The 22,931-nt window shown below is 42.2% G+C and overlaps 1 protein-coding gene across 1 annotated transcript in view; it reads right to left on the bottom strand.

Moving 5' to 3' along the window:
- Positions 1–445: 445 nt before the first annotated feature.
- The window catches only part of LOC111147596 (uronyl 2-sulfotransferase), a 290,452-nt gene continuing 267,966 nt past the window's right edge, over positions 446–22,931 (bottom strand). Inside the window, exon 8 of the mRNA XM_022503723.1 lies at positions 446–3,437. Within this exon, the coding sequence (XP_022359431.1) occupies positions 3,154–3,437 (284 nt within the window). The 3' untranslated portion in view covers positions 446–3,153. The remainder of the gene's footprint in view (positions 3,438–22,931) is intronic.

The raw sequence follows: 22,931 nt of genomic DNA, 5'->3' as shown, positions 1-22,931 counted from the left end.
TGCTTGCTTGGGAGGTGAGAATCACCCAGGTTTTGAGGCTCTACCTGTCGGAGAAAGAGATCAGGGTGCGTGCTAAGAGGCATGCTGTGGCTTATCCTTTGGCTGTGTGCGGCAGAGATCCCTGCCATCTGGGGCCTGAGGCTTCTGCTGACCCACCTGACAAGAAAACGACCAGGGCACGTGGGGGTAAAGTCAGCCGCTCTGGGTTGTATACACACACCCAGATGAATGAAGGCCTCACGTCTAGTTCATTTTTTCAGCCAGTTTTTTTGGTGTGATCCAATTATAAGAATAGAGTTTATGGTCTTAAAAAAAAAATACATCTTTCTAAAAAAGTCACACCTTGATGGAAAAAGTTTGGCCAGTGAAGAAGGCAGAGGGTGCTGTGAGGAATGGGAGGCACTTTATTTCCAACTATCAACAGAATGGGAAAAAAAATTTCAACTTATTTATATTCATTTATTTATACGGATAATGAATAAGTTAAGGAACACTTCATCTCAAACACAGATTGCTTTTATTTTAGCTAAGCTAATGTTTCAGTTCCATATATATTTTTGAATTTCCATACATGTCAAACACCATTTTTTTCTTTCTTCTTCTTAAAAAAAAAAAAAAGAGAGAGAGAGAGATTTACAAGCACTTTTACGGCACTCCAGGAAAGTAGGCTGAAGGTTCATAATAATTTTCCTTTTAAAAAACATCCATCAGACCAAAATAAAAATCATTTTAATTAACTCCTTCCTGAGTAACTAAAACCTTGGAATGTGCTGAAAGGTTATAATAAATAAGGCAGTCAAAGATCAACCAGCTTAAAATGTATTTTTTTTAAATTAAACTATGTAAAATGTACAATATATTTCATGAAGTACAGACTGCATTGGGCTCAGGGCCAAAGAAATGTCATGTGTGCCAATAAAGTGATGAGTGCCTTGACTTTTAGGACTTAGAGGCTATTTGTTGGGACAAAATAACAGTAAGGCCCTACAAGTGAATCCGTCAGCTTCTTTTGCTAGGATGTTATCAGGAGCGCTGCTGGCCATAAATGCCTCACTCAGGTGGAAGGGCTCGTGGGAACTCCCAAGAGAATGACGCCTTGTTAAGATGGCCAGTGGTCCTAATGTTCTGACAAAGACACAGACCACGAAGCCGATTCGATTTTATGTTCAGGGAGTCAACTTGCACTGTGTGTAAACCAGTAATTATCATTCTCTAGATGCAATTTCATAGAAATGCCTCACCCTGTACCAGGCAGTCATTCCTGTTTTTGTTTTTAACAGGACAGCTGTTCTCTGCGTTGCCTTTTAAGGTAGGCCTAATGGTAGGGCCCTTGTCTCTCTCCACAGGACAAAGGATATTTCCTCTTCTAAGAACATTTTTCTCAAGCATGACTCTGCCCCAGTTCTCTGAGGCAGAAAGGAGCCCACCAGTGGCCAAGTGCTGGATTTGGTGCCTCTGTGGTCCCAGCCTTCACTGTGCATCTCACGATTAAGTAGCTTTACTGCTCACTCGACAGGTTCCAAAGGACTTGCTTTCTATCTTGGCAACCGCCCAATTTTAGTGAATGAAGAAAAAACTCTAGAGAGATTTGTTGGTTTCTCCAAAGTAGAAAATGTGTAGCTTGTGTAAAGTCAGTCTTACTTACTGTTAAGTGTTCCTGACTCACACTTTGCTAGGGCTCCGAGAGGGCTGGCTCTAGGGGAAAAAACACGAAGGAGACAAAATCTGACCCAAGTATCCTGCCTCCCATCGCCACCTGCACCCCTGCTTCTCGCTTGGCTGTCAGTTATCCAGCCAGGAATGTATGTATATCCAGGGCGGGGGAGGAGGCAGCCGTTGAAGATGAAAACATTTCCGAATCTGAAGACCCACGGGATCACGAAGAGGTGGCAGATGATGGGAGAGAAATGGGGAGAAGGGAAATTTGGAGCAAAGGAACTGCCCAACAGCTACGTGGAAGACCACTTGGCGGGGAGACACCTACTCAGAGAGCTGGCCAGGCCATTGCTTACCAGAAGCTCTTGCTTCTTCTCTTCTTTCGGTCTTACTAAGGTTCTCAGGAAAGAGGTGCTTCCGTAAGAAATAGGACTGCAGTTTTACAACAGCCTGTGTAGAACTCAGGACCCCTTTTTTACTCAAACCAGGTACCTCTCAAGGGACCAAAGGTGAAAGATGCCAGTGACTGTGGGACCCAATTGGGCCAGGGGTGTGCCTGGTAGATTATGCAGCGTCTGTGGTCAGGCTTAGAACTTCTGTCCACAGCCGTCAAATGCCAGAGCTTAACGGTTTCTGGGTTTCCAGTGAAAGCAATGCTGGGGAGAGACATGTTCCATAGTGGGTGCAAAGAACACAACCAGACCATTTTCCTGATGTCCTGTGACCTCCAGTGTTGGTCTGTCTCGCCTACACTCTGCCTTACACGGCAAACAAATTCTTTTCCCTGCTATGCTACTTGGAAATCTGTCAGAATGGTGCGTGGAAAGAGAGTGTCTCAATGGAGCTTGCCGTGTTCCTTGACCTTGAAAGGTATTCAAGGCTCTGGATGGGTTGAATGTGGCCCCAGCTGACTCGTTCTTTCAGAGATAAGTACACTGCTCTTGGTGAAAGTGTCCCCTGAGATGGACCAGAGGCGGAATTCTACCCATGGGGGTGGAAACTACTCATCCAGGGGCATCCTCCCTTTTGAGGTCCTTACCAGTCTTATCTTTTCTCCTCTTAGATCCTTCTAGAGTGGATTCGCTGGTCTCTGAAGTGGTTTTGTATTTCTACCGAAATAGGTACATCTGGATGTTTCCTACCACTGAGGTAATATTTTTACAAGTCATTTTACAAATGATAAGTTACTGGGCTATAGGCTCTATTTCTCCCCCTCCTCTCATTATGCTAGAGGGAATAGCTATGTTATGATGGGATGCCCCGTGATGGTGCCATCTAGTGTACCTGGGAAATGACCCAAGGGCCAGGAAGACACAACGCCGCTAGACAAGTAAGACCCGCAAAACTGGGCATCTCCCCATGACCCCAACATGTGGGAATGTTTTGCTCTTTTTAATGCAGCCGAGCATCCATTTAGTCCCTTAAGGATTTCCCCCCTGACAAAAGAACTTTCTGGAAAAGGGAGACATGGCCAGTGGAGGCAACACACTGCTGGCATCACCTCTTATAAATATCTTCTAGCCACTTCTCGTCATCTTGGTCCTCATCATCGATTGGCTCCTCGGTTTCTGGTGGAGTTGGAATAAAGAACTGGGGCCTCAGAGGGGGGCTGCTGACGTGGGACTTCAGTCCAAACTTGCGCTTCAGCAGGTGGAACTGCTCTTTGACATAGTGGTAGAACTCATACTCGTATCTCATTCGCTGGTAGAGAATCTGCACGGCCTCGGGGGAGGGGACAGTCTTCTTCACGGTCACAGTCATATTTCCAAGCTTCCTATGCTCTGGAAAAGAAGCGGGGTTGCACATGAGCAGTTGTCTCTAATGCTTTTGCTCAAAAGGAAGAAGGATGAAGCCGTGCATTATGTGCCTAATTCTGGCAGCTCTAGAGAATGAAATTCTGAGTGCAAAGAATAGAAGGGAAAAATGGGTTCCCCACACTATTTAGAAAGATTTCCCCATATCCTAGGTGTTAATATCAACATTAGCTGACGAAACATAAATGATCTGAACGTCTCTTTGCATGGGATGTGAATTATGTAATTTGACCACTATTCAATTCTAAACAGCAAAATCTACCCGGTTTCCCTTTTGACTTCCTGCTATACACATCAAGGGCTTTACTTTCAGGAGGAAGCACGGCAAAAAGCTCTCACCACTTTCTAATCATCTTGTTTTCTTTTCTTTTTCTTTTACAGTATTTACATACATTATTGAGAGCATAACTTGATATAAAATCTATTTGCATTTCATTATTTCAACAGGGCATTTGTCAAGAAAAATAGAGGAAGAACTGGTAGAGTCCTTAAAATACAATGTTAACGGTTATAAATTTTGAATGCTTTTAAAGTTGTGGTCAGTTAAAACTAAAATCTGCTAAGTTTTATATTAATGACTATATACAATGTTCTACATATTTATATGTAATGCCTAACAAAAATGTTATATATATACATATACATAATAAAACGTTAACCCTATTAAAATGTACATTTCAGTGGTATTAATTGCATTCATAATGTTGTGCAATCATCACCACTGGTTCCAAGATTGTTTCATTGCTCCAAACAGAAAGTCTGCACACATTAAACTCCCTATAATCCTCCCCAAGTAACCTCTAATCTACTCTCTATGCATTTGCCTTTTTTAGGTACCCCATATAAATGGAACCATACAATATGCCCTTCTGTGTCTGGCTTTTTCAGGTAGCATAGGTTTTTCAACTTTTCAAGATTCATCCACACTGTATATTTATCAGTATTTCATTCTTTTTTATGAATGAACGGTATTCATCCATTGTATGGATATGCCACTGTTTATCCATCAATCCATTGATGGACACTTGGGTTGTTTCTACCTTTTGGCTACTGTGAAGAGTGCTGCTGTGAACATTTGTATACAAGTACTTGTTTGTGTCCCTGACTGCCGTTCTTTTGGGCATATACCTGGGAGTGGAATTGCAGGCTCGTGGTAATTCTCTGTTAAACTCTTAAAGACCACCAAACGGTTTTCCTCGGCGGTTGAATCACTTTACATGCCTGCTGGCAATGTACGAAGACTCCAATTTCCCCAAATCTTCTTCTATAATTGTCATTTTAATTTAAAAAATTACAGCCATCCCAGTAAGTGTGAATTGATATCTCACTGTGGTTTTGATTTTCATTCCACTAACAACTAATGACACAGAGCATCTTTTCATGTGCTTGTTGGTCATTTGTACATCTTCTTTGAAGAATGTTGTATTTAACTCCTGTCCCTATTCTAGCATTAGATTGTTTATATTTTCATTGTGGAGTTATAGTTCTTTGTATGTTCTGGATAGGCTGTTTGCATAGATAGCGGGTATATGATTTGCAATATTTCCTCGGGAGGTTGTCCCCTCCTGAGGGGACAATTGTAGGTTGTCTTTTCAGTCTCTTGATAGTTAACTTGGATGAACAAAAGTTTTTGATTTTAATGAAGACTAATTTATTTTTTCTTTTGTTAGCTATATTTTTGGTATTAGAGTAAAGAAACCATTGCCAAACCCAAGATTATGAATACTTGCCATGATATTTTATTTTATCAACTTATTTTTAACTAAAACTTTCTGTCACCAAATTTGACTGTTCGAGATACTTTCTGAAGCCTCCAAGAGCAATTCTAATAAAATTCGCAGAAGAATAATGGCCTCATTGAAATAAGGGTATTGCTTTTCCAATTGAGTGTCTTGCAAGGTACAGTACGTGTTTGGATATATCAGTTCTAGAATCTTGGTTGAAGAATTTGGCATAGTCTCTTCTAAAATGGGTTTCTGACATAACATCTATCTGTCTTCTTTGCGGATATTAACTATAGCTAATCTGAGGTGAGTCATGTTAATATGCATATCCCTTTGGGTTTTTAAAACACAGAGTTTAAAAAACTGGTATTAAAGACAGGCAAGCACAAGAATTTGAAGTTCAACATTGAAAGGCGCAAGAAACATAATTCACTTATTTCCAGACTCCTACAATTCCTTCCTCTTGAAGCACTCTAAATTTTGTGGCCTTTTCTTATTTCATACCATAAAAAATATTAGGATTCCTGTGATTTTCAAATACATTTTCTAGTTAACTTATCTGGGCCAACTGGTTCAAAGAGAATGTAAAGAACTTTACAAAAATATATCTGCTGCAAAGAGCTAAATAGCTAAGGACACTGGGCAAAGGGAGAATAAAGGTCAGAAGGAAGTTCGGGATTGTGGGTGATGGCTTCCACCTCCCTATCTGGAAGGATCTCCTTAGAGTACTGCTCCTGCTTCTTGCCCCAGCCCCTCTTTCAGGGAGGTGAGCCAGGTACCAGGGCCAGAGGGGTATCTCTGCATTTTGGAGAAGGGGTTGAGAGACCATCCCCTCTGAAAGAGTGTGTCTGTCTGACAACACCTCACACCTTCCCACAGAGAAGGTGAGGGCTTCTAACCATGCCTGTGACTTGGTGGGCAAGTTTGTCTAAGTCAGGATGAATATGACCAGCCCACTTCTCACACATGGCTGCTTTCTCACACCTAGCTTGAGCTGGGAATAAAGCTAATGTTTGGATCTCCACCTGTCTCCAGTGTCTATTTCTCTATTAGTTAAGAACCCAGGCTGGAGGACATGGGTGTTATTTATTAGTCCCTCAAACTCCAACATCAAGTAACATAAAATCTGGGTGCCTGGGTGGCTTAGTCAGGGAAGCATCTGCCTTCGGCTCGGGTCATGATCCCAGGGTCCTGGGATCAAGCCCCAGAGCGGAGCTCCCTGCTCAGCAGGGAGTCTGCTTCTCCGGCTTCCTCTGCCCCTCCTCCTGCTTCATGCTCTCTATCTTGTGTGCACACGCACATGCTCTCTCATAAATAAATAAAATCTTTTTAAAAAAGTATCATCAAGTGCACATTGTGAAGTCCTAAGCACTTGGGCAGGAGGTGGGTTGAGAGTTTGGCCCTAAACTTTCTAACAACCAACAGAGAATTTAACATTGTGAACTGCTCTTCATCCAAAATAATCTATTGCCGTCTACTCCTAGTTATAAAACATAGAGAAATATCTTGTGTGAATTTTCATAAGAAAAAACTGTGACAAAGTCAGCACTGTTTTAATAACACCCTTTGCGTATGTTCCGCTATGAGTTTTCTGGGTGATGGAGAAAAATGGCTTATCCCAGGTGCTCAACTCAAGCTTGATCTGGGAATATACTCCAAAGTAGAGGTTTTTAACCCTCCTGAAAACCTGATGAAAGCTCATGCACAGGAAGACGGGGAAGCTCACATATGAGTATCGTAGGCATTTATGGATCTGTTAAGGACCCTGACTTCAGGAAATCATTTCTTAAAGAAATCAAGAAATCAAGACTACATTTCCTTCTATAATCTTTCATATATCTTGTTCATTCTAGTAAGTACTACCCCTGGTATAAATGATAAATAGTGGAGTTAGTTATTTTACCTGCTGGTCCAGTCTATAGTCATATACATTGCAACAGCAAAGACAGAAGGCCTTGTATTTATATTTTATGAAAAGAGAGGGGCTAACAGTGCCTGGAACTTAAACAGGAGGCCCTCCTACCCTGTCCTGGGGGCAGACCCAAGGGAGTTATTAGCATTGTGGAGCCTACATCTTTGTAAATAAGTCATGTGGGATCTGTTCTATTGCAGGGTTGAAACACAATTTTCCTAAAAATAATAGCCATCAGGTGTAATCACTGACCACAAAACCACCCAAGAAAAGTGTCCTCTGAATTTTTATCCTAGAACCAGGTAACTTCTTAGACGAGTCTTCAAGATAAATTGGGACGTAAAATGTTGACTTGCTATAAAGGGTTATTAACATCAAACCAGTAAAATGTTGGAAGATTTAAAAACATGATAGCTTAAAGGAGTTACACATTTCCTTCTTCGATTAGGATTAGGTAATTGGGTTAGTTGCTATAAAGCTACTCCTCGTTCATCACAGCCAAACTCTCTGCCCTGCATGCTTTCCTCTAGAGATGACAATGGGCCATTTGGTGGATGGGCAGAGCAGATTAACTGTCAGAAGTAACAGCGTATCATTCAAGCACAAGGGGAAAGAACCAAGGTGTATCTACATCATTAATTAGCTGATGTGGCAAGCGATGGTGACAGTCCCAGTATTTTTACAGGAATGGCTACATTGAATGAGCACTATGGTGTCCTAGTCTCCTTCTGATTGCTCCCTTTCAAATCACCCCCCACCCCCCCACCCCATGGCCTGACCTCTTTCCTTGCCTGTCCTTTCAATGTCATGCTCCTGGACGCTGGCTTAGCCTCCCTCTCCTCCCCCTTCCTTACTCTCTGGTGGTGTCAGCCAACCTTCTACCCTTAGTTTTCATACCACTGTAGACACAAAACCAAAAGTTTATATGAAATGATTACAGCTCCCCTCCCTTTTGTTTTCCACAGAGCTGTCAAATTTCAAAGGAAGGTTAGCAATACTTCCAGAGGATGGTGTCATAGTCAGAATTAGAGCTTTGTTTTGTGAGAGGAGAAGCAAAGGTCAGACTCAAACAATAATGACACGGACACCTATTAGAGGTTTGGAGGATGCCCATAGGCATGTTATTGTATTTAATATTTTCAATAACCCTCTGAGGTATTCTGACCCCCAATTTTGCAGATGGGAGAGATAAAAGGTCTGGATGCTTAAATGACTTGCCCAGGGTCACACTGCTAGTAAATCATCAACAGAGCTGGAATCTGAGTCTGGACCTCCATTCATGTTGAGGTTTCCACTAATACTAAGCCATAACCAGTGAAGCTTTCATGAGCCCGTAGAAAATTATCACCTTCCCATGGAAAGACTACAGGGAAGTTTGCCCTGTTATAGTCGAGAATTTTTAAAATCACATTTCAAAGACATATGGTTATGTGCCTTGCTGTACAGTAATCAGTGCTATGGAAAAGTCATTCCATTGCTAAGTGTCCCACATTTTTGCAAAATGCCAGACTTTCCCTCCAAACAAAACAAAGCTACGTGAACTGTGGAATCAGCCTCTCTCCAGATTGCCATCATAGCAGTTCTAGAGGAAGTTGTTAGGATTTTTTTTTTGGAGACTATTCTTCTTTCGGCCACAAAACAATCATGCTTTAAAAATCTATACTTATTATTAGCATCCTTTGGGAAGTCAAGTAGCCCTCATTAGGTGGGCATACACTGGTGACCGTAACCATCAAGAAGCGAAGATCTACCCATGAGCATTCTTTGAACACTAGCAGGAACTGAGAGATGACTTCACGGGACCCATGTGTCTGGTCCCCACTGGTGGACATTTCAGAGGGAGGAGACAAATTCAGGGCTCCTTTCATTAAAGCAGGCATAGCAAAAAGGCAGCCCAAGATCTGACGGGTAGGCTGTGTTATTTGGCCTGTGAGGTATTTTTTTAAGAAATTGACTTAGTTGTTGTAAGACTTGGTCTATTTCACATGGAAGTCTGGCTCTCTGGCTTCCCTCAAAGTGAGGCAATATTCTTCTAGAGCTAAGTATGGCTGCCCACCTCCTTCCCCGAGAGAGAGAACAGTGTTCTTCATTTTGTTCCACACCCCAAATGCCAGTTCCTTCTTGACAGTTACCTCCTTGGCTGCTATAAAAGTTTGGGCTTTATGCTTCTGCTTTAAAGGTTTTGAAATTCTGACTCTCATAAACCTAGGAAGCAAGTGCTCTAGGTCAAAATGAAGGCTTCAAGGAGGCCTCATTCCTGTGTCCAATATGGCCATCCTTCCTTTTTTTTTTTTCTGCAAATATTTATAGAATAACCTTATTGCACCAGACATGGGAGTTATGAGCAGTGAATGGGACTTTATCATCATGAGCATTGTCACCAATAGGCATTTTTGAGAGAGCTTTCTCAGCGTGAAGAATGTGAGAATTCTAACATGTGCTTGGTCCTTACAAAAACCCCAACGAGGGAGGCTCTCCTATTATCACCATTTTATAGATGTGACATTGGAATTTAGTAACTTAAGTTCACACAGCTGGTAATTGGAAAAGCCAGCAGTTGGATCTGAACAGTTTGATGACTGTATCCAGACTCTTGACTCCTCACATTGTTTATGGCTGAATGGGGCTCAGGGTCTTAGGGGAGAATCCCTCCTCAGGAGCCCGCTCACGTTGGGAGTGAATGGGGCATTTCATTCTGGTTGGTTCAATGGTGTCAGCATTTCCTTTCCTTGGTCAGAAATACCTTGCGGAGAGACCTCATGTGCTTGTCTCCGCAATACTCTGGGGGGAGCTGGGCCTCTCATAACTACTATTTGACTATTTGATCATGAAGATCTGCTCAAGTCTGAGGGTAAGGGATAGGTTTGTGTGTGTGTGTTTCAGCCAAAAGAGGGAAAATTCTTAGGAGGCCTCTGAGGAACTATGAAACTTTTAAAAAAGGTTCCCTGGACTTTTTGCCCTAACATCCCTACCATTTCATCTGGCTGTTCTCCTGATGGAGCTTGTTATGCTGAGACTGCTCAGGAGAGGGGTGGCCCCCATCTGTCTTTGTACTTCCACAGCTCAGACCTAGGGACACACAGCGCCCTGTATCCATGCTCGCTGAGGGAGTGAAGGAAGCCAACAGAAGGAAGGGGGTTTTGTCAGACCTGAAGAAGGCTTGGCTGTGCCTGTGAGGTGCAGACATAGCCAAGTGGGAACAAAGGCAATATCTGAATATTCTTAATAGAAAATGCCCAAGAGACCCATGAATGTTGGGTCCTTACTAGGAAGCAGCCTACCCTCACATCTGGGATTTTTCATCTCCCGCTGGGGTCTACAATTTTGTGTTTAGTTTTGCAGTCCAGTTGCCTTTTTGGAATGATAGCACTGGCCAAGTCGTGTTTTTCTGCTCCTATACTTTAATTAATCAATATGTTTTGGCAAAGAGAAGCCGTGGTTTTAGGATGTTTTTGATTTTTGTTTCCATTTTTCTTATTTACTTTAAGGGTGTGGCCGAAGACTCCCCTTAATTATTTTCTTAACTGCAGAAGATTTCCTCAAAGTGGGCATTGGTTGGTTGGAAAACCAACCAACCAACCAAACCAATCAACCAACCAAAACCAATCTCTGACCTTTTTATTTCAAGAGCAGAATAAAGATTGTTTTTCCTCATAGACATCTCCGAAGTCACCCCAGAGTCAGGACTAGGTGGGGACAGACTTTGCTTGGCTCCCAGACTCTACTTTCCCTGAGGAGTCATAGAGACCCCTACAGAGTCACTATGGCCCTGAATGGGGGTCTTTTTATACTGCTAACCCCTGAGAACATAAAGTTATAGTTGGTTATCCAATGCCAGTAGAGAAAAAAATCCAAGACGATACTGAGGTCAGTAGGGAGACGGCTGAGTTGAGTGAGCTTTCCGCATTATTAAAGCTTTACAGATAGTGATATAAACAGCACAAACCTACCCCTATCTCAATGTCTCCCCACAGCTTATTTGAATAGCGTGCCCTTCTTTGCATAGAGCTCCGTGGATTTGCGTGTTTTCCCATGGCCTTTCATTGCCTCACACAGCCCTCAGAGCAACCCATTTTACCTACAGATCCCGAGGGCTTGAGAGGTCACAAGAGTTGCTCGTTTGTCTGACCAGTAAGTGACTGTCCTGAGACTAGAAAGCAGGCTTTCTGATTCCCAGCCCAGTGCCTTTTTGCTCCATCACTGGCTGTTAATTTCCAAATTGAGTGGAAATCTATAACCACCCACTTCTCCTTGCCCTGTGTGTATTCTGGCATTAAGGGGATGGGTTGAAAAGAAGGGCTTGAGTGTTCTAAGTCTAAGCTTTGGTAAGTCTGGGGGGATCTGGTGAGAAACTTGCAAGCCAGCAGAAATGTTTGCAGACTGAAAGAGACTGTGTCTTTTTCATTTTTTTAGCTCTCTAGCACCCAGCTCCACGCCTGGCACATAACGACCGTCAATAAAGGTTTGTTGACTTGAAAGCTGTATGTTAAATCCATCTGTAAGACTGGATTAACCCAAAGGGCAAATTTTGGTTTTGACTGTACCTGTGTTGTTTTTGCTAAATTCTTTCCATAGTTGAGTGTCCTTCATGAGCAAACTTTCCATGTCTAGAAATCAGATTTCTTTAGGATGGGCTGATACAGGGGTTCGGGATCACAGGGTGCTCTGGCGAGGTAGTGGTATTTGCTTTTCTTAGCCACTTTATTGGAGAACGCTCTATTATGGTGACAGATGGCTTACATATACTTATGGAAGCTTCAGGAATACTGTGATAAGGGACATCTGCCACAAACATAAACACCTATGTAGGAACATATAATACAGTCACAACCTTGTAGTTCATGAATATATGTCACATGTATTATTTACTACAGTCACTAAGTAAAGAAACCCAAACACTATTGGAGCAACAAGACATCCATGTGACCTAATTTTACTATAATGATGCCGTTTGATTCCACCGATTACCATCATTTTGGGTCCTTTTTTGGTTCTGATTCTCCATTTGTGAAAGAAAATGTTTCACTTAGAAGTAAGATATTCAGAGCCCATGCACTCGACCCACGTTCCAATGGCTTTGCTGTGGATATGATCTGAATGGGGGCTCTGTGACCACTCTTGAATGCTCTCTGGTGGAAGAACGTAGGGCAGGCCACGGCTGGGGGCGGGGGGTGTGCTTCTCCGGAAAGCTGGTGTCTCAGGGAATAGACTGCAAAGAAAAAGTTCTATGGCGCCCCTGGACACACACCCACACTCAGCACCAATCGCATCCATCCACACAGAACCATATGCCAGTGAAGGGATTGAGGCCCAGCTTCCCAACTTGCTGCCCCTCCCAAGGCACTCCTAAACAAATACTAGGAGTTTAACTTTTGGATGTGATGATAAGTATAATTTCCCAGTAGCCCATCTGTATGCAAGACTGAGCAGTGACAGGCACAGTGCCCCGAGTAGGGCCTCAAGCTGAGGCCACAGACGAATTTTGCCTGCCTGCCTGAGATCTGGACATTTTTGCAAAGGCAGCGGCTCTCTCTACCTCTGCTGCCTTGACATTATGTTTGGACTGGTTCATAATCTTCAGAACTCTCAAAAGTCCCTCTAATGTAAATAAAAAGGAAATCACAGACCTGCCCCCTGAAGTCTCTCTTCCCACCTCTCTTCATCTGTCAAACAGGCATAATGGAAAAACGATGTAGCCCTGGCTCTGGGCCAAAATAAACAATCTGGAAATACTGTGTAAACCCAGCTGCTGCACTGGAGGACAGAGGCCTCACTTCATGACCTCCAGGATGGTTAACCATATGCAAAATACCCAAAACTCACCACAGGCTTACAGTCTGTTCTGATACTGAGCTGGTGTGGGCATTCCTTCCCTTGATCCAAGGGAAGGCTCACTCTATGCCGACCAAAGGGCCCTTTCCCCATCAATCTGGCCCTGTTTGAGCCTGGTCCAGCAGAGGTTAGGTGCAAGAAATGCACACGAGTTAAGCAACAACCAGAAGTGGAGCCAAATTTCACCACTGGGAAAAAAACAAAACAAAACAAAACAACACAAAACAAAACAACAACAACAAAAAACCCCCAAAAAACAAAAAACAAAAAAAACAAGCATCATCAAAAGATAGGCATCAGCTCTTCAGCTTAGCGGTAACAGAAAGGTAATCACCTCAGAGGCCCTTCTATTGGAAGCAGTCCTCTGTCTAAAACACAGGTGGTTTCCTAATCTCAGGTTTAGAGGACATTCAGAAATGCCCTGCACACGGGGCTGAGGCGTGCGTTCTCAGGTGACAGGTATGAGGAAGGCCACGGTCAGGTGCAGCGAGCCAGGGGGCTGGGGAGCATGGGGACAGCACGGTGGGTGCCCACCCAGGGCCACTCCCGCAGAGCCTCCCATTGAGCTGGCTGCTCTGGAAACCGTGTGAACTTGATGTTTGCCACAGATAGAGTAAACCCACTTCCTGAATTCTGCAGGGAGGCTCCACCGTTCAAACACAAGTGGCCCCTCCTGGCCCGTCCCCCGGAAATGAATGTGTGTCACCGCAGCGAGAAGCCCTGCGCTGGGCTGGACCAGCCGGCCTTTGATGTGCCCTGCGGATGATCGATGGCATGTTAAAGGCCGGCTTCTTGGAGGTATGGCAATTAGGGGAGAAGAGAACAAAAAGCACTTCATGGTTGACTCTCTGTGCTTGGGGTTGGTGAAGTAAACAGTGCTTTTTTTTTTTTTTTCTTTTCTTTTCCTTTTTCTTGTTCTTTTTTACGATCTTCTTTTCAGATCTGGAAATATAATTAATTGGAAAATAAATTGAGCTCACTTTGAATTTCAAGAGAACCTTTTCTCTATGGAGCCAAGGGAAAGTTACACGAATGACTTTTTAAAAAAATGCCTGAAAGTGCTAGGCCCCTTTGATGGAAAAGAACAGAGCCTTTTTAATGCTTCCAATTTGCTTTGAATTTTGGAAGCAGGAGCACCACAAAGGGAGCCATGAAGAAAGAGGAACTGGCCCGTGTGGGGTGGGTCAGGAGGGCCCACAGAAGCCGGGGCGCCTGGCTCCCACTTTGGGAAGGAAAACGGCAGCAGTCCTGCAAGGAGCCATGTTTTTACAGAGACATCGCAGAAGGTGTCCCTTTCCTGTTCAGACATAGACATGCATGTGCTATTGAGTAGTCCCGCTTGGGGGCTGCCTCAGTGCCCACCGGGGTCTGCCAGCGTTGGCTCCCCACTCTCCTTGCTGCCCCGTTCACTGGGCAGAGGACCATTTACTCCCATTTTTTTCCTCCCCAACGTTGGTATCATGACCCAAATGGTCAAAAAGCTGATCTGTTTCTTTGAAAGTGCATACAACCCTCGTATTATAGGCCTGCTTTCCCCAACAGAGCATATGGCCATTCAAATTCTGCCTTGGACATGAGAATGGCTATAGCGGAGGGCTTGTTCTCACAGCAACCCTTGAACCAAGATATTTGAAAATATCTACTTAAAAACACCTTATTGGAAATTTGAGAGGCAGGGCAGGGGGTCGTGGGGGGAAGGGAGGGAAAAATGAAATAAGATGGGACCGGGGAGGGAGACAAACCATAAGAGGCTCTTGATCTCAGGAAATGAACTGAGGGTTGCTGGAGGGGAGTGGGGTAGGAGGGATGGGTTGGCTGGGTGGTGGACATTGGGGAAGGTATGTGCTATGGTGAGGGCTGTGAATTGTGTAAGACTGATGATTCACAGACCTGTACCCCTGAAACAAACAATACATTATATGTTAAAAAACAAAACAAAACAAAACCCCCCCTCACCTTATTGGAAGACTTACTACGGGATTATTAACAAAATGCATTTCTTCATCGCGAATGCATTTTTTATTTGAAATTACGGAGAGATGCACTTTTGTTACTATTCACACTTTTGTTACTTTATTTGGAATCATTTTATGGGGAGTGATGAGGACCTCCTGATCAAATGGACTTATTTGAATGAAGAACATCAAGAAAAACACTAGCCCAGGGGTTCTGTCCAAGTTTCTTTGGCATCTGACAAGCCCCTAAGCTCTGCTTTTACCTTATATGCAAGATTCTTCTTTCTATCCCTCACAGTCTGTCTGTATGGTGTTAGGTCTAGGCTACTTGTCTTAAACACACACACACACACACACACACACACCCTTTGCCAGGAAAGAGGCTGTCTCTTGGAATCACACCGTACTGTCTAAATCTAGTCCTGATGATGTTGAAGCCAACTGCTGACATTACATTCAAGCTACCTATCTGGTAATGTATCCAGTTATCCTAAAGGTCCTGGGGACATTATAAGTTTTAGCTTTAAACTTAATTCTTAGGTAACTTACAACTTAAAAATTCATTTTTTTTCTGGTTGTGGTGTACATAAATATATACATACCATATGGACACATATACTTACCTATATGTACATACACACATATGCAAATAATAGAGCGTAAATTTTTTGGAAGAAGATGAAAAAGATAAAATGGCTTTAAATCAAGCCACCTTTATTACTATAGTAATGTATTTCCTTTTAGTCTTTTTCTTATTTAGGTATGTGAAGTGTAAGATAGATCTTTGCTATGCTGTTTATCGAATTTTATATTCTTTTAACACTTAACTGACCATAAGCATTTGCCTATAACATTAACTCTTCCAAGTCATATCTTGCAGTGATTTCCAGGTCATATAACCGGTTTGCGACTGTTGGATAATTCTGTTGTTTTTTCAGTTTCTATGACTCTAAATAATACGAGATAAACAACCTTGCTCGTAAATGATCATGGGCCTTTTTGCTTATCTCCCTCACACAAATGGCAGCTTTAGCTAGAGGGTGATGAACTTTCTTCTCAGAGCTTGATAAGGCTTTCAGTTCTGACAGGTTTAAGACACAATTTACTTTCTTTTGTCAGAGATCCTGAAATTCACATAATGCAATTTTCTCAAACTTTAGGACATTTTCTTCGACATTACCTGACATTAATCTAATTGTAACCTAACTTACTAAGTCGTGAAACCCACCAGGCTTTTTGAAGAGCCTGTAACTATTCTGTGAGAATAGAAAGTACTAAGGCACTTAATATGGGAATATAGTTGCTTGTAAAACATTTAATGTGCAAGAAATTCTTGGTAAATTATACCATGCGATGTCTATAATGATAGTGATTAAATTATTGCTCATTGTTGGGACTCTATGAACTGGGAACTTATATGGGTCTAACACAGAACCTAGTTTTTTTTTTTTCCTTTGTATTGTTCATTCTAGATACATTATGTTTAAGGGACTATAGTCTATTTCCTTGTTGTTTTGACATTGTATTTATTACAGTGATCAGTTCTGATGAGTCAAGGCAAGGTGAGTCCCCATCACCAGCAACCTGGGTATTTTCTCTGGAATGTTAAACACAGTGAGATTCTGATAAACCCTTGAAGGGTTCTGAATGAAGTAGCTGTTCATGGAAGCCAAACATGTAGATAAGTGAGATATTTAACCTCTTGCCCAGGCATTAAGAAATCAGGTTACTAAGAGGTGCTACTCAAAATAACCATTCCCAAGTCAGGAAAGTGTGAAATGAAGTTCCAAGGATGCTGTCAATTCCACTGGGAAAGTTTGCAATGTTCTTTTGAAATTAAGTTTACTTTATCTGGGCAATCTATAGCACAATGCTAGGGCCAGATCTTGGGAAGATGTAAACGGACAGGCCTGTCTCTTCCTTCTCTCCCTGTTGGATATCAGAGTTTCAACTGCAGGCTCTATAAGACAGGGTGTGTATCTGTAAACTCATCCCAGTGGCTTTTGCTTGAAGCAAAACCCCAAGAACCAGAAAGAAGTTCATTTGTATGGGAGGTCTGTTTGTTCAATTAAGGAAAGTTTGAAATTGATGGGCTCATACCAGTAGATGCCAAAGTCATCTGAGGGGGAAATGCTATTGCTTTAAAGGACAGTGGCAAATGTTCCATATAACATTGAAATACTGTAAAAAGGTTCCAGACATAATTAAAATTTCCAAATGTAATCTGGCAAGAACAACATAATTTTTTTTCATAATATGTTTTTGAAAGATGCGGTTGTGGTACAAACTTGCGTTTGTCACTAGAACTTGCCCGTGAGAGACGGCAGGCAATAGAAGCTACAAGTTTCTAAGAGAAGATATTTAAACGATGGATTGCCTTTGGGTAGCAGTTGCTCTTAGCAAGAGATGGTGTGTGTGGGGGGGTGTTTTTATTAAGGACGAAGAGAAATGTAAGCTCTTTCTGACAAGAAGAAAATGAAGCTCTTCCTTCTGATCTATGAAAGAAAAAAAGGGAGGAACACCAACACAGGCTAAGTGTTAGATCAACAGCACCTCTAAATGGAGATTGTCAGGGGCAATGTCTTGAGTTGAACTTCCATGGCCCACAGCTGAGAGAAATGGCAGAATCTCTGATGGAAGGGAAAGGTCAAAAGCCAGGAAATTTCTGATGCCACAGGAACCTGACATGGTGTAGCTGCGCACAAGCCCCTCTTCTGAAAGAGGTGCTCATGTGTTTTAAAAAACTCGCTCGTACGTATCATGAGGTCCTGTCAGGATCAGTTCCCTGCAGAAATGGCTTTAAAGACGGGTGGGGGAGGGGGCAGGAGAACAGGACCATTTGAATGACATTCAAGACATTCTTTAAAAACTTGTTCAAAGGATGGAAAATCAAAGATGTTTGAAGGAGAAAAATCAACACATGGAAAAGCTGTAAGCCATTACATTCTAGTTTTATAGGGCCACGAAATGAGGTTTCATGATGTTCTAAGAACCACCACCTCACTGTGTAAAATTGAATAAGTGAATTGGCATTAGATCCATACCGTGTTTTCATCTCATTTTTATATAATAATAGAAACTGTCTCATTATGTCATCGTCCTCTTCTTCAAATCATCCACAGTGAAGGAAATATTTGAAAACTTTCGAGTTATTCCTACATTCTAGCAAAACCATACATAGACAGGCTGCTTGATTTATGACTTTCCATTAACATTTACTCTCTAATGGCTTTTACCAGATGATTTATTTACTCGGTCTATGCTGAGGTAACCTCCTGGCTGGACGGTCGGCAATTCTTATAGCTCAGGCTGAGGGACTGAGTTCCCTCACTAAACACATCTCTTGAATTTCTGTGTGGGCTGTGGGTTCTCAGACAGAGGAATTAGGAGGCCCAGTTCAGTTTTAAAACATTCCTCCTTCCCCGCCAATTCTCTTGGAAAAATGAAAAAAAAACAAACAAAAAACAAAACCAAAAACCAAAAAACAAAAACAAACCAATGACAATTTCTGACCCATTGGATAATGTACGTGAAATAATACTAATATGAAATAATGTTATTTCAAGTCTTGGCTTTCTCCCCGGATCCACTTCACCTTTCTCTTATTTTACTGGCCAACTTCCTTCCTTAGACTACAAAATGAATCTACTAAATGCCACCAAAACCAGAAGGTTTTAAAAAAGAAGGCCTGAATGCAGTTGTTAGCTTTCCCATTAAGCACTGGTGTCCCCTCTGACTGCAGCCTGTAAGATGTACATGGTACCAGGAATTGCAAGATATGGTAAAGATCCTGCTAGTGTTTATCTGACCTCCTCGAGCTCTGAGCTCAAGGAGGTGATGCGGTTGAATATCAAAGGTTGTGGAACATGCTAGTAGGAAATAACGTGTCCCCTTTGAAAACTTTTACACCATTTCTACCAGAAAAGATCAAATTCTAATTTATCGCCATTTAACTCAGTCGTCACTTCTTGGGTTTTACTAGTGACAATAAAATGAAGAATTGGAGACTAGTGAAAGCTCTTTGGCTCTTTTTTTGGGAGGATTTAATCCCACCCTCTTTTTCTGAACATTGCAAAGCCTTCTGGAGCATAAGAACTTGTCTTTCTCTCCTTCTATTTTTATCCCACAAAGTCTGAGGCAGTGGAGGGTGGGCAGCTGCTGGCATAACAGGGATGGGGTGAGAATAGGACAGGGAATCACTCCTGCTCTCAAATTTTGCTAGAGCCCTGGGCACCGGTGATGGATCACAACGGGCAAGCTGGGTTCCCTCCCTCAGGCCCATGGCAGTGATCATCGCCAGGCTCAGGCTGATAGTCCCTGTGCTTGTGTTTCTGGACACCATGACTGACTGTACAAAACTGACACTAGACATAAGTTCCAGTTCTTGCACTTTTTCATTCACAGCAGCCTTGAAGCGATAGTACACCAGGGACTCCCGAAGACTTTTAGACATCATGCCCTCTGTGAATTTCCTGAGGTGTTTAGATCCAATTCTTTGTTAGTGGTTGCAACTGAGCACACAGTTCTTTCTATGCACTTAGAATGTTTATGAAGAAATTAGTCTCCAGTTCCATATAACATCATCCATTAGTGGATCTCTTCAACAGACATATGGATGGCTATTTTTTCCGACATGCCATTAGTACGTTGACATATACTGTCAAATGCTGAAATCAGTTGACTTCCAAGCTTCTACCTTAGATCAGCAGATAATGAATGTGTCATTTCCATAATTTTCATGGAAACCCAACCCCCCCCCCACCACCCAGGAACTTGGGTTGATAGGCACAAAGGTCAGCAGAGAAAATAGTCAGAATGCTAGAATTTTAAGAGGGAAAAAAACATGGCTTTGAACATTAGTATAGAATGTTCTCAAGCTTACTGATGTTCACAACATTCAATCATAGCTCCGTGATATTCATAAATAACAAAGGGCATTGTGAGAACATCTGAAAGCCAGTAATTCTTTTGAACAGACTAACAGGCAGTATTAATATTAAATTGATTTCATTACCTGGTGATTTTAACAGGCAACTTTAAAAATAAATGTTACTGGGGAACCTGGGTGGCTCAGTGGGTTAAACCTCTGCCTTCAGTCCAGGTCATGGTCTCAGGGTCTTGGGATCAAGCCCCACATCAGGCTCTCTTCTCAGCAGGGAGACTGCTTCCCTCCCTCTCTCTGCCTGCCTCTCTGCCTACTTGTGATCTCTCTCGTTCTGTGTCAAAACAAACAAACAAACAAAAACAAACAAAAACAAAACCTTTAAAAATAAATGTTACTGAAGGTCAACTCACTTTAATTTTAACAGCAAATACACCACAGAAGAATTTTTCTACCTAAACAATTAAAATAAGAGTAATGGGATCCTAAAAAGGTTTTTAAAGAAGTGCTCATTGATCACCTTTTTGTTCTATATGATAAGTCACGTACTTTAAGAATTGTTAAGACTCCAACAAACATTTGCAGCAACTAGACTGGAAAGGAGTCCCATTTTTGTTTTGCTGTTTTAGAAAAATAAGCGGTTTGCCTTGGATTGTTTGTTTTCTTAAATTCCATTCCCCGATTCATTAAATCCTTATGAAAGCCAAAGTTGTTGACATGGCTGAAACAAATGGCTTTACTGTTAACCAGACTGAGTTTCTGCAAGCACTTTATTAAAGCAGTCGATTTTAGTAATTTCAACTACTCAAGTCTTTCTCCCAGAAAAAAAGGAAACAAAGTAATGTATCTAGAATATCAATGAACATCATCTCAACAGAATTTCTAAGATTTCCAGAAACGTTGGGTTCTTAAGAATTTAGCAAAATAAAATTTGCTAGAACCGTAGGCTTTATTAACTACCCTATCCAGATCTTTTTATGTTTTTGATTTTTGCTCCTTACATGCAGAAACATGCTTGCTTAAGAGCAAGAGATATTCAAAACAGAGGCCTGACTTTGAGTGCTGGCTCTGCCAACGACCAGCTCAGTGGTCTAGGAACATTAGGAATCCGTTCTCATTTGTCAGTTTCCTTATTTGTGAAATGGGCATCATAACAGTATCTACCTCATAAAGCTGTTACTAGGATTAAAGGAAATGATACATCTAAAGGGCTTGAAAAGTATCTAGGACACAATAAATTCCCACTAAATGTTAACTATCCCAACAGTTTCTGTTATTGTGGTTATTACTATTATTTTTTTTTCTCAAAATCTCTTTTCTTGGGACATCGGTATTCTGCCACTCAAATGGAAAAATGCTGATCTTCTTAATTAAAACAAAATAATGGGGGCGCCTGGGTGGCTCAGTCGTTACGCGTCTGCCTTCGGCTCGGGTCGTGATCCCAGGGTCCTGGGATCAAGCCCCACATCAGGCTCTTTGCTCAGCGGGGAGCCTGCTTCCTCCTCTCTCTCTGCCTGCCTCTCTGCCTACTTGTGATCTCTGTCTGTCAAATAAATAAATAAAATCTTAAAAAAAATAAAAAATAAAACAAAAGAATGTAGGTTTAAATTTAATTGAAATTTAGTGGATAAATTATACTTCCTGCAATTACAGACATCAAGACTTCAAGAAGCTATGATCCTTCGAAAGTCCATCATTTGGTGAAAGATTCATACCTTGTGCAGGATTCATGCACATTTATAGATAGACTTTCCCCTCCTACATATCACTAACTTTACAAATTTCTCAAAGTGATCTTGCTTACTAGTAGCACACAATCTAGAATTGATTACATAATGCTTTAAATGTCAAAAATACATTTAGGATGTTTCATGTATTTTTCTCTCCCCAAAGTTCCCCTTTGGGTAGGACTATTTCCTGTCTATCCTTTCTTCTTCTGTTGCATTTTTACCTGGGCTGGGCAAATATAAACTTTCAGGAAGTAACTCATGACACTTTAAAAAAAAAAGAAGAAAAGTAAAGTTTTGCAAGAAACTCTCCCCAACACATCACTATGGTCATAGATGGGTGGTTTAGGGACATACAATGAAATGGCGGAGATAGAAATGACCAAGAATGACTGCGGGATCAGGAGTCGTGCCTTCAAATCCTCTGCCCTGTTCCCAGGGTTATGTAATTTGGCCCAAACCGACACACACTCACTTTTTTCTGGCATGACATGTTCTTTAACTAAATGATGAAATACACAAAGGGTCAATTTCAGATTGTGTCAAAAGACCAAGCAGTACCCAGGAACTGGTGTCAGGAAAATCAGACCCATTCTCTGATCTTTCCCTCTTTTCTGTTGGCTTCCCCATTTTTTCCCCAGAATACTAACCATTTGACGAAGTCCCCTGAGGGGTACAGAGGGGCTGCCTGACCTTCTAGATCTTTTCCCGACGGCTGAATCCCCCTCGGGGCTGAGAACCGTGTGGCTCAAGGTGGTTTTGGAGTTCTCTATTCTTGAACATGGGTATTTCCCTGGGAATACAGCTGCTGAAGACTGATAGCTCCAGGTGGGATCCATATTCCACCATGGAGACTCCTGGTCTGAGTCGAACTGTGGCCTTCACTCTCACACTCCCCACAGCATCAATACCTGTCCCTGGGCCGCCTCTCTGATCTGTTTCCGCACTTTAGTCATCTGCTGTACCCAGGCTTTCGGTCGCTTACGCCTTCTGGCCCAGCCACCACTGGGGCTCTTAACTAGTCTCGGCATGTGGACTTCCACAAACACTTGAAACAAGGTGCAAAAGAATTAGGAAGAGGGGCGCCTGGGTGGCTTAGTGGGTTAAGCCTCTGCCTTCGGCTCAGGTCATGATCCCAGGGTCCTGGGATTGAGCTCCGTATTGGGCTCTCTGTTCAGCAGGGAGCCTGCTTCCCACCACTGCCCCCCACCCGCCTGCCTCTCTGCCTACTTGTGATTTCTGTCAAATAAATAAATAAAATCTTAAAAAAAAAAAGAATTAGGAAGAGACAGTCAAATAGTCACAATAATCAGTCGAATGGGAGAAAAGGCATATCAATTCACTGTCACGTTCCATTCTCCCACATCTCCGGACACTCAACATTTTTGCACAATTAATCATTCTTTTCATTAAAAAAGAATCAGGATCA

Source organism: Enhydra lutris, unplaced genomic scaffold (assembly GCF_002288905.1).
Source record: "Enhydra lutris kenyoni isolate GAN:26980312 unplaced genomic scaffold, ASM228890v2 scaffoldscaffold17, whole genome shotgun sequence".
Taxonomy (NCBI): domain Eukaryota; kingdom Metazoa; phylum Chordata; class Mammalia; order Carnivora; family Mustelidae; genus Enhydra; species Enhydra lutris.
Note: the sequence above shows the minus strand (reverse complement) of the source record. Positions and strands in the feature narration are given on the sequence as shown.